General features: G+C 42.3%; 1 protein-coding gene across 2 annotated transcripts in view; it reads left to right on the top strand.

Annotated features, from left to right (window-relative positions):
• The first annotated feature begins 316 nt into the window (after positions 1–316).
• SPOCK1 (sparc/osteonectin, cwcv and kazal-like domains proteoglycan (testican) 1) overlaps positions 317–18,518 on the top strand; it is a 959,407-nt gene continuing 941,205 nt past the window's right edge. Inside the window, exons 1-2 of one of the 2 annotated variants that reach the window (XM_006866101.1) lie at positions 317–462; positions 1,097–1,282. In XM_006866101.1, the coding sequence (XP_006866163.1) occupies positions 1,097–1,282 (186 nt within the window). In that variant the 5' untranslated portion in view covers positions 317–462. Of the gene's footprint in view, positions 463–1,096; positions 1,283–7,036; positions 7,046–18,518 lie in introns of those variants that run through there. The other variant, XM_006866100.1, reaches the window with a different exon arrangement.

Genomic DNA, 18,518 nt, shown 5'->3' with positions numbered 1-18,518 from the left:
GAAATCGACTCACCATAAAGATTGATAAAGCAGTGATTCTCAAACTTTGCCTAAGAAGCACCTGAGGCAACTCATTAGAAGTGCAGCTTGGGTCTGTAAATTTATTTCAGCCCCACTTTAAGAAAATCAGAGTTCTGAAGAGAAAAACGGTGGTAAAGAACCATATCCCTGCTGCTGAGCCTGAGGAGGCTAGGTGGTCCGGGCCAGCGCAGCAGCGTGAGGCCGCCAGGGGGCGCTAGAGGTCTCAGCTCGAGCGCTCGGGCTCCTCCGTCCGCCGACGCCGCGCCCGAGCGAGCGAGCGAGCGAGAGGAGCCAGAGCGCTGTGGGCTCACAAAGCGGTCGGACGCGCAGCGGCGGCGGGTGGCAGGAGCGCAGGAAACAAGCCGGCCGAACAGCCTTTTCAACCATCACGCCACAGAAGCCTGAGCAACTGGGACGCGGGTATCCGAGCCGGCCCCTAAGGTACGTGCCTGCGGAACCCTGAGCCCCAACTTGACGTAGTTGGGACCTCCCCGCAGCCACCTGCGGGGGCTGGGAGGGTCAGGCCTGGGGGCATCTCCGCACGCCCCCTTTGCCGCCGAGGCCTCAGGGTGGACAAGGGGAGATCTCTTCCCATATCTGCGGCCCGGAACCCCGCAGCTGCGCACCCCTTCCTCCCCATCTGTCAGAGCTGAGGCTGCTGCTCTGAGCCGTTTCCCTTACCCTGCCCCAAAGCTGTAGGCACCGTCTATGGGAGGGCGGCTTGCAGGTCCAGGGCTCTGGAGGAGGGGTATCGAAACCTGCGGTTCCGGAACAACCGTTTGTGGGGCATCCGGAGAATTGGTGAGAGGGGTCCTCTGTAGTTTGACAGCAGCCCCCTAATTAGTGACGCAGCCTCCTTATTTGCAACAGACCCCTATTTATGAGAGGGGTCCTTAGGTCTCCAGATTTGCGGGGAGCGCCCCAGATGTGTAAGGGGAGATCCTTTCCCTGCCTGTGAGAGCACCCCACCTCACATAGCTGGAGCCCGTCTCAGAGGCGCTCAGACGCCTGGGTGCCTGGCGAGGGGCCCTCCTGGCTCATGCCCCCTCCTGCCCCCTGGCCCCTGTCCCCGCAGATGCCAGCGATCGCAGTGCTCGCGGTGGCGGCCGCGGCGTGGTGTGTCGTCCAAGTCGAGAGCCGGCATCTGGACGCGCTCCCTGGAGGCGCGGGCCCCAACAACGGCAATTTCCTAGACAATGACCAGTGGCTAAGCACTGTCTCCCAGTACGACCGGGACAAGTATTGGAATCGTTTTAGAGATGTGAGTACAGCCTTCGGCGGCCGTGCGGGGCTGGGGAACCTCTCCGAGGGGCCCTTTAAAGCGGGATGGGGAGGGCAACTGGTGCAGACCTCCCACAGGCAGCTTGTCTGTTTTTGGTTCCTGAACTGCGTCTTGCCTGAGAGGAACTTTAAAGAGAACTTCGCAGGCTTGTTGCTCCTGCCTGTTACCTGTGGTATTTGTAGGGTTAGGGGAGGTAATTGTACTAAAATAGAACGTTAACTGCTGAACAGCTCAGCTCTCTAAGCTCCGAGTTCTCCTGGCATTGGTGGATGACTTTGCCAAGAGTCCTTCCCCCACATCCCCCACTTCCTGCATCAACAGGAGGGATCTGCACCATCTGTAAGGTGAGCCTGAAGAATCCCTGCTGGAGAATTATGTTAGGAGTGAGCCCAGCAGGCCCTTTACTAGATGTTCCAAACATGAGAGAAGACCAGCAGGCTGTGGCAATGGAACTGATAAAATGTTGGGGGACACAGTGGTTTGTACCTTGGAATCTTTGGGGGAAGAGAAAAGGAGCAGATATGGAGCTGGTCTCTAGCCTTGAAAGGGAGTCTGGGTAACTAGGATTGCTCCTATGGGGGCATTTTGGGACAGGAGAAGGACACTCAGAGGCATACAGTCAGTACTGGCTGTTTTTGCCCCAAGGCTGGCTGTTCATCCACAGAATGTGGGGCAAGAGACACCTGGCTCAGAGCCCTTCCAGAAGATGGCATTTCCTCTGTCCTTGAGGAATATACTTCATGTTATGAAGGATCATAACATGCCCTAGGTGGCTGGTGCAATGCTCTTCTTGGGAGAGAACTAGACAGGAACTTTTATAGTACTTAATACAGGAAATTCTATTCCTAAGAACTCTTTCTATCCTACAGAGTCCCTTGTTCTTGTCACAGGGTGTAATTTACATGCTCTTTGAGGTAGGAGATGCGTAGGTCCACCTTTCCTCCACTGGATTCCTCTTAGCCCCCTTCCCAGTACATGCAGACCTTGTGCGGGAAAGTCTCTAAGAATGGAATGAATCTTAGGTGTTTTCATATACTTTCTATGCTAATGATCACCCCTTCAAGGTCCCTTTCCAGAGGAGCTTGGTAATTTGCCTCCCTCTATTTCCTTTTCCTCTCTGCTTCTCTTTGAAAGGAACTTTCAAACACTTTAAATCAACTTTTACAGTTGTTTGGATCTTAATTTTTTTCAGCAGATATACGTCTCTCCCAGTAATATAAGACTCCTGCCACACTTGCCCCCTGTCCCTGACATACTCTGTTAACTGTCCATAATTCCCTGTTTGCTCATCCTGGAAATGTGGTTTGTTTAGTGCTCTGAGGAGCCCTGCATGAGCTATCTTTGCAATGGCTGAAAAAGATGCCAAATTGACACTTGCAGTTCAAGGACTTACATGGGGTAGAAATAATTCAGCATGGCTTTTTTCCTTTCTTTTGGTTACTACATCTTAGATAGAGTTGAGGAACAGGGCAGATGCTAAATACTGATAGAGATGGAAGAATTGGGTAAAGGACCACATTTGCAGATGCCCCGATTTACATGGTAATGGGATAGGATTGAAGGCACCTGTTCTTGTTCAAAGGCGTCCTGGTGGTGCTGTGGGTGGCTTCTAACTGCAAGGTTGGTGGTTCAAACCCACCAGATACTCTGAGGACAGATGAGGCTGTCTGCACCCATAAAAATGTAGTCTCAGAAATCCTATAGAGAGTCACTATGAGTTGGAATTGACTCAAAAGCAGTGGATTTTGGTTTTGATTTTGGTGGTTCTTGTTGAAGGAGCCCCAGTGGCACGGTGGGCTAAGTGTTGGGCTGCTGCTGAAAGGTTTTCAGTTCAAACTCACCAGCCTCTCTGCAGGATAAAGATAAGGCAGTCTGCTTCTGTACAGATTTACAGCCGTGGAAGTCCTGTTCAGCAATTCTGCTCTGTGCTATGGAGTCACTAGGAGTCATAATTAACTTGAATGCAGTGGTTTTGGGTGGTGCTTGTGTTGAGTCTTTGGATTGTGGAAAGTTTTCCTGTACTTGTGTGCCTGTTTAAGCACACCATTCTTAATTCCTGCTCAGATTTACATTTTAAAAAATTGAGCGTCTCTTCATTTCTTGCCTTTCTTGGAGATGGAGACATTTCTTTGGATCAGTATTTCACCAAATCTGACTCATCATGAGACTCACTTAAGGTGCTTTTTAACCTCTTGCACCCAGGTTCCTTTCCTGAAGATTCTGATCCCTTGTAAGAGGGGGCTTTAAAAAGTTTGTGAAAACACTCCATTATCTTTTTATTCAATTTTCCATTGGAATTATCAGGTAATGCCTATGATGTTTGAGAAATACAGTACAAAGAAAAAAAATACTTTAATGTTCACCTTCATTTCTTTCCTTTTTCTGGAGCAATTTTAGATATTAAAATAATATTTTTAGCATTTATTTATTTTTATATTTTTGAATGATTTAATCTAGCATCCTGTTATAAACATCTAAAGGATTAAAAAATATTCTCAATATCTTCTATCATTCATGGATTCTTTTGATACTAGTATTGGCTCAGTTATACTTTAATGCCATTAACCTCCTTAAAGTGCTAAGAAATTCAAACCAGATGCTCCTTTAGGGCAAGTCCAAGTGTCTCCAGTTGGATCATTTACTTGGAATAACCACAAAACTTGGATCCCTTGGGACCATGGAGTAAAAGGCTGCTTCTATACAAACTGGCTATTCAATGGACAATGGACAAAGCCCCATCTACTGTTGAAGTTGCGTAGCCAGCCTGATCATTTTCACTGAGCCAGGCCTTGCTTGAGGTTGACAAAGCCTCTTAGTGTCTTTACTGTTGTGTTATTGAAGCCACTGATAACTTTGAAATGTTGTGCCTTGAGATTATTTTTACGATGCTTGTCAATATTTGAAAGTCACGTGAAAGAAAACTTTTTGCAGTTATCTACGCTCTAGTTTTTCCCTTTTTGTACTTGGAGGAGAGAGAAGTGGAAGCGATTTTTGAACTTTGGAAACCGAAAGCTAAGGGCTCTTTTTAGAGAGTTGCTGGTGCCCAGTGGGTGTTGTTGCTGGGCCAACTTTGACATCAAATAATGGTGGTATGTGTGCTCTGTATTCCCCTGCCTGTTGAGTATGTTGTTACTTTGCTGGGGTTGACCTAAGAGCCTATACTTAAACTTTTGAAATGTGTCCTAATGTTCTAGATATGCAAATAATTACTATCACCTTCTTCCCAGAAGTAAAACCTCCAGAAGTACACCAGTGCTTTTTTCTTGGAGCAACAGATCCGGGATAAATATGACAACAATCTGATGATCAATTCTAAATGTATCTGTGGTCTGTTGCAGATATATTTAATGTTAATGTTTGCCATTATTTTTCTTGTAAATACTATCAGTTGGGATGTTTTAGCTATTGAGTGGGAGATGAAAAAGGTAGATGTTTGTATTGGGATGTGTAGTAATATCCTTTCTCCAATTATTATGTATTTAAGTTCTCCATGGCATGGAGGGGTCAAGGTGCCACAACCTTTCTCCCAACTTTTCTGAATCTGACAGGGATTTGGCTTTCCATAACCATTAATGTCAGGAGGTTTTCCTTAGTTTATTCTTTCATTCATTTGTACGTCCATTCCTGCAAATATTTTACTGCCTGCCATGTGTTAGGCTGTGGGCTCTAAGGCTGAGCAAGAAAAATAAATGTGATCTCTTCTCTCACGTAACCTCTTGTTCACTAGATGAAAAATCCTATACTTTACTTTGCTATACATTTCTTTCTTATTCTATTTTTGTTTTAAAATAGATTTTTTTGTTTGTTTCCTTATTAAAGTAATATGTACTGGGTGCAATTTAAAAAAATTACAACATTGCAGAAATAGAATAATAGCTAACATTTATTCAGCACATAGTGAGCCAGACACTAAGATGTTTTAAATATATGATCTCATTTAATATTCATAACTGTCCTAGGAGAGAAGTACTATTATTACCCCTGTTTACTGGGAGGTTAAGTTGCTTGCCTGAAGTTACAGAGCTGGGAACCTGGATGGGAACCGGGCAGTCTGGTTCTGGAATCTCACAGTGGCCAATCAATAAAGAGTTGAGTAGCTTATGGTTCGTCTCCACTGATACCACAGTGCAAGTCTTCCCTGCTTCACAATGGAGGGCAATCAGAGGAGAACTGTGGATTAAGAGAAAGCAGAATGAGAACCAGGTGGACACAGCTTATTGCGGGGGGTCACATCAGGGCTTAGCATCTCCTAATAATGAACTTCTGATTTGATTAAAATAATAGTGTTGCTTACACCCAACATGACATTTTCTTTCTCTTGTGCATATGAAACTAGCCCTGACATTTAACTCCAGGATAATTACCTTTAGCAGGCCTGAAGAATCAGAAGTGTTGTCTTGGCTGGCATTTATCTTACTCCTGAGTGACCCGAGTTTGTAATTCTAATGAGACCACAAGGACCAGCCCGTGTGTTCTTTTTCCTTCTAGTGCAAACTCTCAGGGATTTGGTGGTCTCCATAGCAGATCTGAGGTGGCAGCAAGCATCTTAGCTGCTCATTTGATCTTAAATATCTCGGCTATAATGAGTTTCAAGGGCAAGAGGGGCTTATTGATAAAATAGTGGCTGGCTCAGTCCGTGGGGCTGGAGACAAGAGAGGTGGTATGGCTTAGTGGATCAGTCATTAATCTGTCACCTCATAAACTCCCTTTGTAATCGAGAGCAGCAGAAAATCATTTTGATTAAACAGGTGCAGGGAAACTTAAATGCGTTTGTGATCCTGACGCTCTTTAATGAACACCCGATTTTAAATCCCATGAACTAGATGACCACTGATAGAAATAATTATTTCACAGGGATTATTATAAACGGACAGTTTATAAATTGATAGGCCTATGACCGACTGCTCTTATATTTTCTGTCCTTATCTTCAGTTTGCCCTTGTCAGAGAAAAGCTAGTTCATGGCTGGAGAGGATGGTAGATCTGCCTATCTCAGGTGACCTTCCCAGGTGACCTGCTTCTTGTCCTTCCAAAACCTGGCCCTACAGATTTCACCTGAACTGGATTTCTGGGAGAATAAATACTCTCCTGTGTGCTAATAAGATTTTGGGTGTCCATTGATACCATATTATTTTAAAACCACGAAGTGTCCCCATATGGATAATTGGACCTAAATCTAGCTAGAACAAATTACTTAATTCTAATGTATACATTGGAGTTCTGGTGTGGTGCTGTGGGTTAATGCACCAGACTGCGAAGCTCTTTGAACTGCAAGTTTGACAGTTCAAGCTCACCAACTGCTCCTTGGAAACCCTATACAGGGTCGCTATGGGTCAGAATCGACTCACTGGCACTTAACAAGAACACCAACAATGTATAGATTAGGATGTAGATTTGCATGCCCTACGTTGTCGCGCGCCCTCGCCGATAAAGGACGCGACAAGCAGGATTCTTCTGACAGTAGTTTATTGTTACAGCTCTTCCAGCGGTTACAGCTCTTTTCAGTGGTGGTGGAGGACGACAATGGGCAAGGGAGAAACAAGAGAATATATACCCTCAGAGGAGGGCGTGGTGGAACATAGCTAGTTACATGATTGGTAGGCAGAGGAATGCCTGATTAGCATAAATTGGTGCACCTATACCAGGGGTGGAGTGCGGCGCGCCTAATTAGCATACAACGAGTGGGGATCGGCGCATGCGCGCACGTGGAGAAAAACAAGGAAACGAGAAGGAGGAAGTTGAGGTCGGCGCCACAATGGCGCCTGGTCGGCGCCACAATGGCGCCTGTAGCTCTCAACACTACGTGTTGTTGTTGTTAAGTGCCGTCGAGTCGATTCCGACCCATAGCGACCCTGTACAGGGTTTCCGAGGGTGTAAATCCTTACGGGAGTAGAAAGCCTCATCTTTCTCCCGCGGAGCGGCTGGTAGTTTCGAACCGCTGACCTTAAGGTTCGCAGCCCGATTTGTAACCACTACGCTACCAGAGCTCCTTCATAACCATAGCTAAAATAGAGTAGAACATAATGTCTCTCATATTAAAGGCTGACTGGAATAGAAACCCTGCCCCACAACTTCCAGTTGTTCCACCAATGTGAAGGTATATGGCTTAGTCCATGGGCCTTCTATGGTTCACCAGCCTGTGGGGACGGGAGGGGAGTACAACTTGGTATTTGTACATATCACTTCTATTTATTATTTAGATGGCCATTTGCTAAATTAAAAGTTGTATTTCTATGCAGGATGTGATAAAAGTATATAGAGGGGGGAAAGTTGCAGTATTTTCCTTACCCAAGATGAATTTCTCAACCTTGGCATATTTTTGTCATGATGGCTGTTCTTGTTTTTGCATTGTAGGATGTTTAACATTATTCCTTGTCCCTACCTACTAGATAAGGAGCTCTGGTAGCATAGTGGTTACGAATCGGGCTGTGAACCACAAGGTCAGCAGTTTGAAACTACTAGCTGTTCCGCGGGAGAAAGATGAGGCTTTCTGCTCCTGTAAAGATTTACGGCCTCGGAAACCCTGTACGGGGTCACTATGAGTCGGAACCGACTCCATGGCACATAACAATAACAACAACCTGCTAGATACCAGTAGCATCCCCACCAGTGGAAATGACCAGAAATATCTCCAGATGCTGTCAAATGTCAAAATTGTTCTTGGTTGAGAACCATTGCATCCAAGTATCATACAATAAAAATCGACCTTAGCCAGATGCTTTCCAAACTGTTACTGGTTTTGTAACTCCTAACTCTAATTTATTTTCTCCAAGATGCCTTAGAACTCTGGCTTCTGTGTTGTCGTCTGTCTTGGACAATGATGCTCACACCCCATTTCTTCACACCCTGCCTTTTTTCTCCCTCTGAATTTCAATTTCTTTTCCATCTCAAGGTCTATCCCAAGAGTTTCTTCCATTAAGTAACTTTTTCTGGTTCCAGTTCTCACAGTGATGTGAGAAGTAAAGATTAAAAGCATGGACTGTGAATTCAGAATCCATGTTTATTTCATAGAACTCTTATTAGAAGTAAGTTTGGTTATTTCAATTTCACCCTCATCCTCCTGCATTAATTGGTCAAATTACATATCCCCTCAACTGGGCCTAATCATTGAATATAATGTTCACAGAATGATGGATACTTATTGCCAGCTTCTAAAATCTGCACTGTGACCCTAGTGTGGGGGCTAAAGTTCCAGATATTCTGACCTTCAGGATGGATGTGGTTGTGGGGATGCAATTGGTTGCTTTGTTTTTTTCATTACCTTTAGTAAAATTTTACTTGCATGTGCTATTAGTGATACTGGTCCTCCTAGACCAATTCTTGGCTGTTCTGTCCTTGACTGGCATGCTGGTTTAGAGAGATCTCAGGGTTTCATGTGAATAGGATGGTGCTAGACTGTCACCTGCAGCAGATCCTGTCTGGGGCTAGGGCTCAGAGATCTTATAGTGCATTTCCTCTTCTCATGCCAAGACCTTGCTCTGGCTATGAGAACAAAGTCAGTGTTTCTAAGCCCATCATATTATGAGTGGCATTTTTTTCAGCAATCTCCCATCTTATTGTTCTCCAATCCTTTTATTTATAATCCCCCCCACCAGAAGGTTGGGAACCTAATTGGTAACTCAAATTCTGTTTTGCTTGGGAAACAAACTAACATTCATAATTAAAATTTTTATAATAAGTTATTGTGGTTTCATTTACTCAAATGTATGTTCAAAACAACAACAGTAACGAAAACCTAATATCTAAACTTGAATCCATTCAGAATGACTCATTTACCTTTCCTCTAGTGAAGTGACTAAATATGTTCGTTAGGAAATTCCTCAGACCTACCTAAACTTTCACTTGGTCTCATCTCCTCAGATAAGATAATTATAAACAAAGAAATTTCCTGGGTAAGAAATTAGATAATTCCACCAAGGTTACAAGTATTTTTTTCATCATATTTCATCCAATACAAAATGTCATCACTTATAAGATGCTCCATTTTTATGCACTGTTATGAAAGAAAACAATGCCCAGATGAAGAGTTTAATATACCTCTGCATAAAGCTAGGACTCTAGAGAGTTACATCCTCAATATAGAGCTGAGCAAGAAATAAATCCACCATATAGAAAGGGACAGAAAGGCAGTTCACATGTTTCAACGTTGGTGTACTATTGGCCAATGAAGGGAAAAGAATATTCCTTGAACAATTGAGCAAGCTGGCCCTCTGGAAGATTTCTGGTTTGAATGCACATACCCTTGGAGCTCGGCAAACCTTACACAGTTAGTTTACATTGGTCTTAGGTTGTTTATCCTCTCTGAACCTCTGATTTCTCATTTGTTAAGCGGCTATAGCAATACTCTTAGTGAAGACTCTAGATTGCAAGTAACTAAATCTACTTTAAGCTGAAAGAAATTGTATTCACTCATGTAACCGAAGAGTCCTGGTGTAACACTTTGGGTTAATGTGCTGGAGTGCAAAGTCGGCTTGAACAGTGTGGTCAGCGGTTCAACCTCAGCAGACGCTCCTCGGAAGCCCTATACAGGGTCTCTATGAGTTGGAACTGACTCGATGGCATTTAACAACAACAACAACATGTAACTGAAAATTCTACTGGTAAGTTCTGGCTTTAGATAAGGCTGGAGTCAAGGGTTGAAGCTATGTCCTAGGACTTGGTGTATGTATCTGTCATTCTTTCTGCCCAGTCTCCAAATTTTGGACTTGATTTTCCCTATTGTAGTTTTGATCTCAGATTAATGAGTTCCATGTGGCAATTCATGGCGACTACACATTTATATCAACATAGAGTTTTTCTGGTTCATCCCATACCCATTGCCATTGAGTATCTTCTGACTCATAGTGACCTTGTAGGACAGTAGGCTGCCCCAGAGGGTTTCTAAGGCTGCAATCTGCAGAAACAGACTGCCTCATCTTTTTTCCTGTAGAACAACTGGTGAGTTCAAACTCCAACCCTTCAGTTAGCAGCCAAGCACTTAATCACTGTACCACTAGGGTTTCTTTCTAGCTAAGTATCATTAATAGCACATGCAAGTAAAATTTTACTAAAGGCAATGAAAAACCAAAAACAAAACAATCAATTGCAGCAGCCATTAGTAAGAAATTATCAGAAATTAAAGCTGGATTCAGAAGAGGATATGGAATGAGGGATATCATTGCAGATGTTAACTGAAAGCAGAGACACCAAAAATATATTTACCTGCATTTTATTAACTAAGCAAAGGTGTTAGACTGTGTTGATCATAATAAATTATGGATAACATTGTGAAGAATGGAAATTCAGAACATTTAATTGTGCCTATGTGGAACCTGAACTTAGACCAAGAGAAAGTTTTTTTGAAAAGAACAAGGGGATACTGCATGGTTTCAAATTGGGAAAGGTGATCTGCAGGCCTAGATCAGTGGTTCCTAACTAGGGAAGAGTCTCCCAGAAGTCATGTAACAATCTCTAGAGACATTTTCGGTTGCCACCACTGATTGACGGGAGGGTGCTACTCCTATTGGCATTTAGTGAGTAGTGGCCATGTGTACTACTAAGCATCCTGCAATGCACAGGACAGAGCCCCCACAACAAATAACTCTGATCTAAAATGTCAATGATGTCGCATTGAGCAACTCTGACCTAGAGGTACTAATATTTCTTTTATGATTATTATTTTTTAGTGTAAGGTATAGTAGTTCTGATGGATGAAGTTGAGAATGAAGTCACATGACCAGCTAGTCTTTTTTGTTCCTTTAAGAAATAAATGTGCCAGTCTCTGTGCTAGGCTCTGGCACACAGACATAGACACAACAGACAAAGCTCCCTGCCTTCACAGAGCTTACATTCTACTGCATAGAGCTCCTTTTGTTCAGGGTACTTGAGTTTCCCAGAGCCAAGGGAATGAAGAACTAATCGAGCAAATATATTACTTTTCTATTCTGAGGAAATTTGATGGATTATTTTAACAAATCAGATATAATAAAGATCATGTGGTTTTTTATTATTATTATTTTTGCAAAGATAAATAGCTCCAGAGTGTTTTTGTGTGAGATGTTATGTATTTACCTGCAAGTCACAATAAATTGGCATCACCATGAATCTGAGAGGCTGTTTGATTTTGTTACCCTGTGGAGTTGGAAAATGCAGTAAAAATATATTTCTGTTCCCAAAAAGAACTGACAGTCTCTAGATGGATGGGCTGGGTATTCGCCCTTGAATCATGTTTTGCCACACATTTTGGGTAGGATCTGTTATTTCCAACAAGATGATCCTTGTTCATAGCTCACCTGTTTCATATGTCGAACAGCAAATGTAAACGACTCGCTCTTCTGAATTCTGTAACTGTGGCTGTCAGTGACACACAGCTCAGTCTCAGGGAACATATTTCTTGCACTGAGTTGTTTTTTTGTCTGTTTGAAGTGCACCTGGATTGTAAACTACATTTTAGGACCTTTGCTCATGTATTTTGGCCTCTTTAACCTCTACTCCTCTGTCAGTTTGTCGTCATGTGGCAGCTTGTGTGTTGCTGTGATGCTGGAAGCTGTACTACGGGTATTTTAAATACCAGCAGGGTCACTGATGGTGGACAGGTTTCAGCTGAGCTTCCAGAGGAAGACAAACTCAGAAGAAGGAGAGACAGACTACTTCCGAATGCTTAGCCACTGAAAACCTAATGAATAGCAGTGGACCACTGTCAGATAGCACCAGGATATTGAATATTGAAACGTTATAAATAGTACCAGATAGAGTGTCAGATATGGTGCCAGGAAGATGAGCCCCTCAAGTTGGAAGGCACTCAAAATACAACTGGGAAAGAGCTGCCTCCTCAAAGTAGAGTTGCCTGTGATGACACAAATGGAGTAAAGCTTTTGGGACCTTCATTTGCTGATGGAACACAACCCAAAGAGAAATAGCTGTAAAAATCCATTTTTGGTAATGTGGAGGGTCAGCCAAAAAGAGGAATACGAATACCTCCAATGAGATGGTTTGGGATAGTGGCAGCAGCAATGGGCTTAAGCATAATAATTGTGAGGATGGCACAGGACCAGGCAGCGTTTGTTTTCTATTGTGTATAGGGTTGCTATGTGTTGGAACTTGCTTGATGACACATAATAACAATAACAAAGGCTGTCTAGATGTCCCATACATATTCGTGGGTCACTGACAGGCATTTTCTTTTTCCCTGTGTAATTTTAGCCCTCTTCCTTGGAGAGGAAAAGAGGATACAGTCCATTACAAACTCATCAAGGCCACCCAGCCTCCCAGTAGCTGTCCAATTATGCCTGTAATTCTGGTTCAAGTAGTCTACAAGAGCCCACACTTAGTCCTATGTTAGTAGAGATGTGAATGTTTCAATAGCTTCTTGATGTGGGAGGCCTGTGTCCAAAATTATGAGATGTACCATATGGCTCATCCAATGACTGCTAGAGAGAGTTCCAGTTGTCCCCCTTTCCCATTAATGTCCCCTTTTCTTTTTAAGTGCATTCCTTCTCAAACCCCACCATCTATTGTACTTGACATCAGCCTGGGATGCTATTTCTTTCCCAGCTGGCTCCACTCCTGGGGAAGGTTGAATGTCTTGGGAATGGATAGGTATGAAGAAAAGATCTTCTTTTTGGTCTGTGAGACCTTTTCACTTGTCAGTATAACTCTTATGTAATGCTAAGCTAAAGATATTATCTTTCTCTTTCCTTGAGTTAATTTCAAAAGGGTCATTTAGTTCTTTAGCATATGTTAGGGGGCAGAGAGGAAAGAGAAGAAAACCCCATAAAGCCACAACTCTGTCCTGCCTTACCACTACTCTAGGACCCTCATCCTTTGTGGCATTTATAGACCTCTTTCTGACTGTGCCATTCTGTTATTCATCATTTAACATGGAGACATGGAGTAACCTTCCAGATATTTTTCATAATTCATAGATTTAAAATCATACATCTCTTCTCTGCTGCTCCCTGCGTTATTATGTACATGAAATATTTTCATAGCAAATATAATTGACCCTCAACAGAGATAACAAGAAATTGTAAGGCAAGAAATTATCAAACAATATCATTAATATCACACGCAAGTTAAGTTTTGCTGAAGATAAGTGAGTAAGGTTGCCGCAGGTCGTCAATAGGGAGCTGCCAGAAATTCAAGCTGATTTCAGAAGAGGACATAGAATGAGAGATATCACTGCTGATGTCAAATGGATTTTAGCTGAAATAAGAGAAAAACATAAAAATGTTTTCCTGTGTTTTTTTGACCACACGCATTCTATTGTGTGGATCATAACAAATTATGGATAATATTTCAAAGAATGGGAATTCTAGAACACTTAATTGTGCTTATGTTAGAAGCTGTACATTGACCAAGAGGCAGTCATTTGAAGAGAACAAGGGGATACTTGTTGTTGTTGTTAGGTGCTATCAAGTCCATATCAAGCCACAGTGAACCTATGCACAACAGAACAAAACACTGCCCGGTCTTGTGCCAACCTCACAATTGTTGCTATGATTGAGCCCATTGCTGCTGCCACTGTACCAATCCATCTCATTAAGGATCTTTCTCTTTTTCTCTGACCCTCCACTTTACCAAACATTATATCCTTTCCAGGCACTGGTTCCTCCTGATAATATGTCTGAAGTATGAGAGACGAAGTCTGGCCATACTGGCTTCCAAGGAGCATTCTGGTTGTATTTCTGCCAACACAGATTGGTTTGTTCTTTTAGCAGTCCATGATACTTTTAATATTTTCCTATGTAGCTTAAAATCAGGAAAGATATGTATCAAGGCTGTATCTTTCAACCATATTTATTCAGTCTATATGCTGAGAAAATAATCTGAGAAACTGGACTATATGAAGAACAGGATTGGAGGAAGATGACCCAATCTTGCTTGCTGAAAGTGAATAGGACTTGAAGCACTTATTAATGAAGATCAAAGACTACATACAATTTTCAGTACAGATTGTACCTCAACTTAAATGAAACGACTAGACCAATAAGCAGCATTGTGATAAACACAGAAAAAATGAAGTTGTCAAGGATTTCATTTTACCTGGATCTGCAATCAACTCACATGGAAGAAATTCAGCTTGTTTTATTTGGACAAAGGGAGAAAGTAAGAATCACTTTCCTCCCATGAATTTGTTCAAATAAAAAATTGAGTTTGAGTGACATGGTACCATTTTAGTTATCTAAACTGAAGTTCTGGTGTCTCTGTAGGATAAGCACTGGACTACTAACCACAAATTCAGAAATTCAAATTTACTAGCTGCTGTATTGGAGAAAGGAGATGCTGTCTGTGCCCATAAATATTTACAGCCTCGGAAAACCTATACATTGGTTTAGTAAAACCTATAGTTGGAACCAACTCAATGACATCTAACAACAACAATTATAAATACCTATGTACTGGATGCCAAGTCTGGGGATGTAAAAATTCAAGAATACATCTTGCCTCTATGGAAGCTGGTGCTCTAATTAGGTGAACAGATGAACAGGTAATGATAACACAAGGGGATGTATGTTAACACAGCAAAGCACAGAATGCCATGGGATCCCTGAGGAAGGCCACCCAACCCCACTTGAGTAGCCAGGGAGAAGGATACCTGATTTGAATTTTGAAGGGTCTTTTGAAGAAAAATAGATAAAGTAAGGGGAAGTATGCTGTGAGCAGAGGCGTTTCTGCAGAAAACTCTATCACCCCAATAATTCACAGAGCCGACACAGCAAGACTTTGTTTAAAGTTCTATTCACAAGTGTACCTAGTTACCAAAGGAATTCACAGCAACTTAGTTTTCACTTGTATCTTTCAAAGAATCTTCGAGAAGACCCAATTCATAATCCACAGCAACAGTTCTCAAAAAGCTCTGTCTCCTTTTCTTCATTCCTTTTACTCCTGTAAGTGCTTGGGAGTCTCTCACATGATAATCCCCAGCTTGAGTGCTTTTCTTCTCACTGTCTTCCTTCCCCTTTCCTTGCTCTTTCTAATACTACCCACTCTTGCCTGGCACCACAGTTGTTTTCCTGTTCTTTAGAGGGCATTAGGTGGGTAATGTGGAGTGGGGAGAAATTGGACAACTTTTATGTGTCAATAAATAAGTTTCCTGCCCGTCACACCCATGTTGTCAGGGTTGCTGACCTCAAGTAAATGGAGAACAGATACATTAGGAGAAGCAGCCAGGACCTAGAAGTACCTGAGAAGTGCATTAGTGCTTGCTTGATAGAACTTGGACCATGGAGCTCAAGATTTGGACATTTTTCTCTAGGGAAACTGATGCTGCTGGCATGACCATCTTCTCCTAGAATAGGATTCATTCTTTTATTCAGGGTTTTTTTGGACACAATGTTCTTTCTGAGCTTTGATGCAGGGAGAGATTTCAAGCAAGGGAGGTGGGGTTAGTGGTTCCAGGATAAACTGGGCAGGAAGAAGACATTTTTGGGGAAGGTGATTTGGAACACCTCTCAGATTGTTCGAGTTGTTCATTGGCTGATTCGTTTGATCGATGGCTTCATTGGTTGATTCATCCACTTATCCGATGAGTATGAAGTAGCTGTTTAGGTATGCAGATACAATACTGAACAAAGTAGATAATGTCTTTTCTTTTATGAAACTTACATTATGCAGGATGGGAGACATGACAAACTCATAAATTTATAATTAATTTCAGATTGTGGTAAGTGCCATAAAGACATGAGGAGGATAGAGAATGGTGGAGACAGAGTTGGGACTATCTTAGGTAGCCTGTTAGCACCATCACTCTTGGAGGATTTGACAGTGGAGACTAGATCTCAGTTGTGAAGTATAAACGTGGGACATACCGTGATCTGGTCAGGAATCGTACCATCAGGAGGGATCTGTAAATGTATAGGTTCCATGGTAGGGGTGAACTTGGCACTTTTGTTGCATATAAGAAGGTCAGTATAACTAGAGCAAAGACAAGGATAAGAGAAAGTCCGAGAAGTAGGCATGCATAATATTGTTGTTGTTAAGTCAGTTCTGACCCATAGTGACCCTGTATAGGGTTTCCGAGGAGTGGCTGGTGAGCTTGAACTGCAAACATTGCAGTTCAAATGACTTTGCAGTCCAGCACATAACCCACAGTGCTACACCAGGAATCTATGCATAATTTTATGTAGGGATTATTTCAAGAATGGATCAGTTACTTGGGTACTCTAAGTTCTTGAGGCCATGCTGATTTTAAGGGCAGGAGTGGAAGTCCACTGTTGGGCTTGGTGGGGTTTGGTTTGGCACAATTTGGTTGTGTCTCCCTTCTCTTGCATTTTACAGGAAAATATTGAATTAAATTTCAGAGGAAGAAGCTAGTCTCTGCCTCTTGTTTCAGTTCTGTAGGTGACATGGTTTGGAGAGATCTCTTGACCTTTTAAGGTCTCAGTTTTCTCATTAGTTAACCTGAGAGAGCTGTACCAGTCTCTTCTCTAGCTCTTCTGTACTTAGAATTTTGTTGACTAAAGGTCAGCTTTTTTGTAGTTGTGCTTCAAGTCACCCTCCAGATCATCCCGTAGTGGCTATTCATAGTGTTGTTGTTAAGTGCCTTTGAGTCAATTCTGATTTATTTTGACTGTGTGGCTGGTAGGTTCAAACCACCAACCCTCCAGCTAGCAGTCCAGTGCTTATTCTATAGAGTCATACCAGGGTTGTTGTTGTTAAGTGTCGTTGAGTTGAATCCGACCAATAGCGACCCTGTTTAAGGTTTCCAAGGAGCAGCTGGAGAGCTTGAACCACTGACCTTGCATTTCAAAGTGACTTTGCAGTCCAGCACGTTAACCCAGAGCACCACACCAGGACTCCACTCTTCAGGGGTACACTCCTCTAAATAATAAGCTTTAATCTACTTTTCTTGGACATATTATTTTCAGACATGCTAATCTTTTTTCTCCCTCTGGGGCGTATCCTCTCTGTGTAGAGAAAAACAACTATCTCTTTCTCTAAAAAAAAAAAAAAAAAGTGTGGTAAGTATACCATAGCTGGTATTACTGATTGGAACTGATTGTCTTGGAGCAATATTGATTGTCTTTTGAGAATTATCTCAGTGATACAAGTGTGTGTTTTAAGGAAAGCAAATATGAACAGCTGCAGCTTTCAGAGACCAGTCATAAACACATGCCCCTGTTTACTAAACATGCATGGGCAACCAACTTATTGAAGAATTTCAATATGAGAAATAAATGTGAGACTATTTTGTTTATTTTTAATTGCTACTTTCCCTTAATAGCATCTTGGGTAGAATCCGTAGTTTTCTGTCATTTTTGTTTTAAAACTAAATTCAGTTGATTTTAAAACTTCAATCACATATCAGGTTGAGGTTTTCTCTTCCTTTTCCATTCTGTAAAGAGTCTTGGCAGTATAGTGGGTTATGAGTTGGACTGCTAACCACAAGGTCAGCAGGTCAAAACTACCAGCTGCTCTGTGGAAGAAGATGAAGCTTTCTGCTCCCACAAGATTTGCAGCCTCAGAAACTCTATACAGAGTCACTATAAGTCGGAACTGACCCGACTTATAATGGCACATAACCATCATCACTTTCCTTTATATATGCCCTGAGTCTTGAGGAGCCTGGTGTGGTGATAACCATACAATTAATTGTTTAATCCTCTTCTTTCTAGGGTTGATATCAAGGTAGACGCTCTGGAGGACCAGGCAGTGGGGCTTGCCTACTGCATAAATTCCCTCATGTGGTGATTTGACTCTAGATCAACCTATTCTTTTCATTCTTCTCTTTATCAGTCAAGATGGGATAGATTATGTTGTGGTAACAAATATCTCAAAAGAATTATTTAAACAACACAGATTTATTGCTTCCTCACATGTACCTCTCTCAGACATTGATAGAGGTTCTGTTCTGTGTTGTCCCAGTACAACAGGCTGATGGACTCCCTTCATACTTTCACAGTAACCATGGCAGAAAGAAGAGTGTGCTTTAGAGAAGTTCAGTGCATCTTCTTGGATGAGACATACTTGTTATAAACAAAGCAAGTCACATGGCTAGACCCTACATCAATGGAGTAAAGGTAGTCCTACCAGGTACCAGGAAGAAGTCAGATAGTTGATTAATGGATCCTCTGCTTGAGGTTTAGCCCACAGCCTTTTTTCATTTTTTAAGTTTTTATTGTGTATTGGATCAACTATCAACATTCACGGAAGCAGCAGTCAAGAGATCAGATGCCGTATTGCATTAGGCAAATCTGCTGCACAGGAACTTTTTCAAGTGTTGAAGAGCAAAGATG

Source organism: Chrysochloris asiatica, unplaced genomic scaffold, assembly GCF_000296735.1.
Source record: "Chrysochloris asiatica unplaced genomic scaffold, ChrAsi1.0 scaffold00087, whole genome shotgun sequence".
NCBI classification, from domain to species: Eukaryota; Metazoa; Chordata; class Mammalia; order Afrosoricida; family Chrysochloridae; genus Chrysochloris; species Chrysochloris asiatica.
This window is presented reverse-complemented; position numbering and strand designations above follow the sequence as displayed.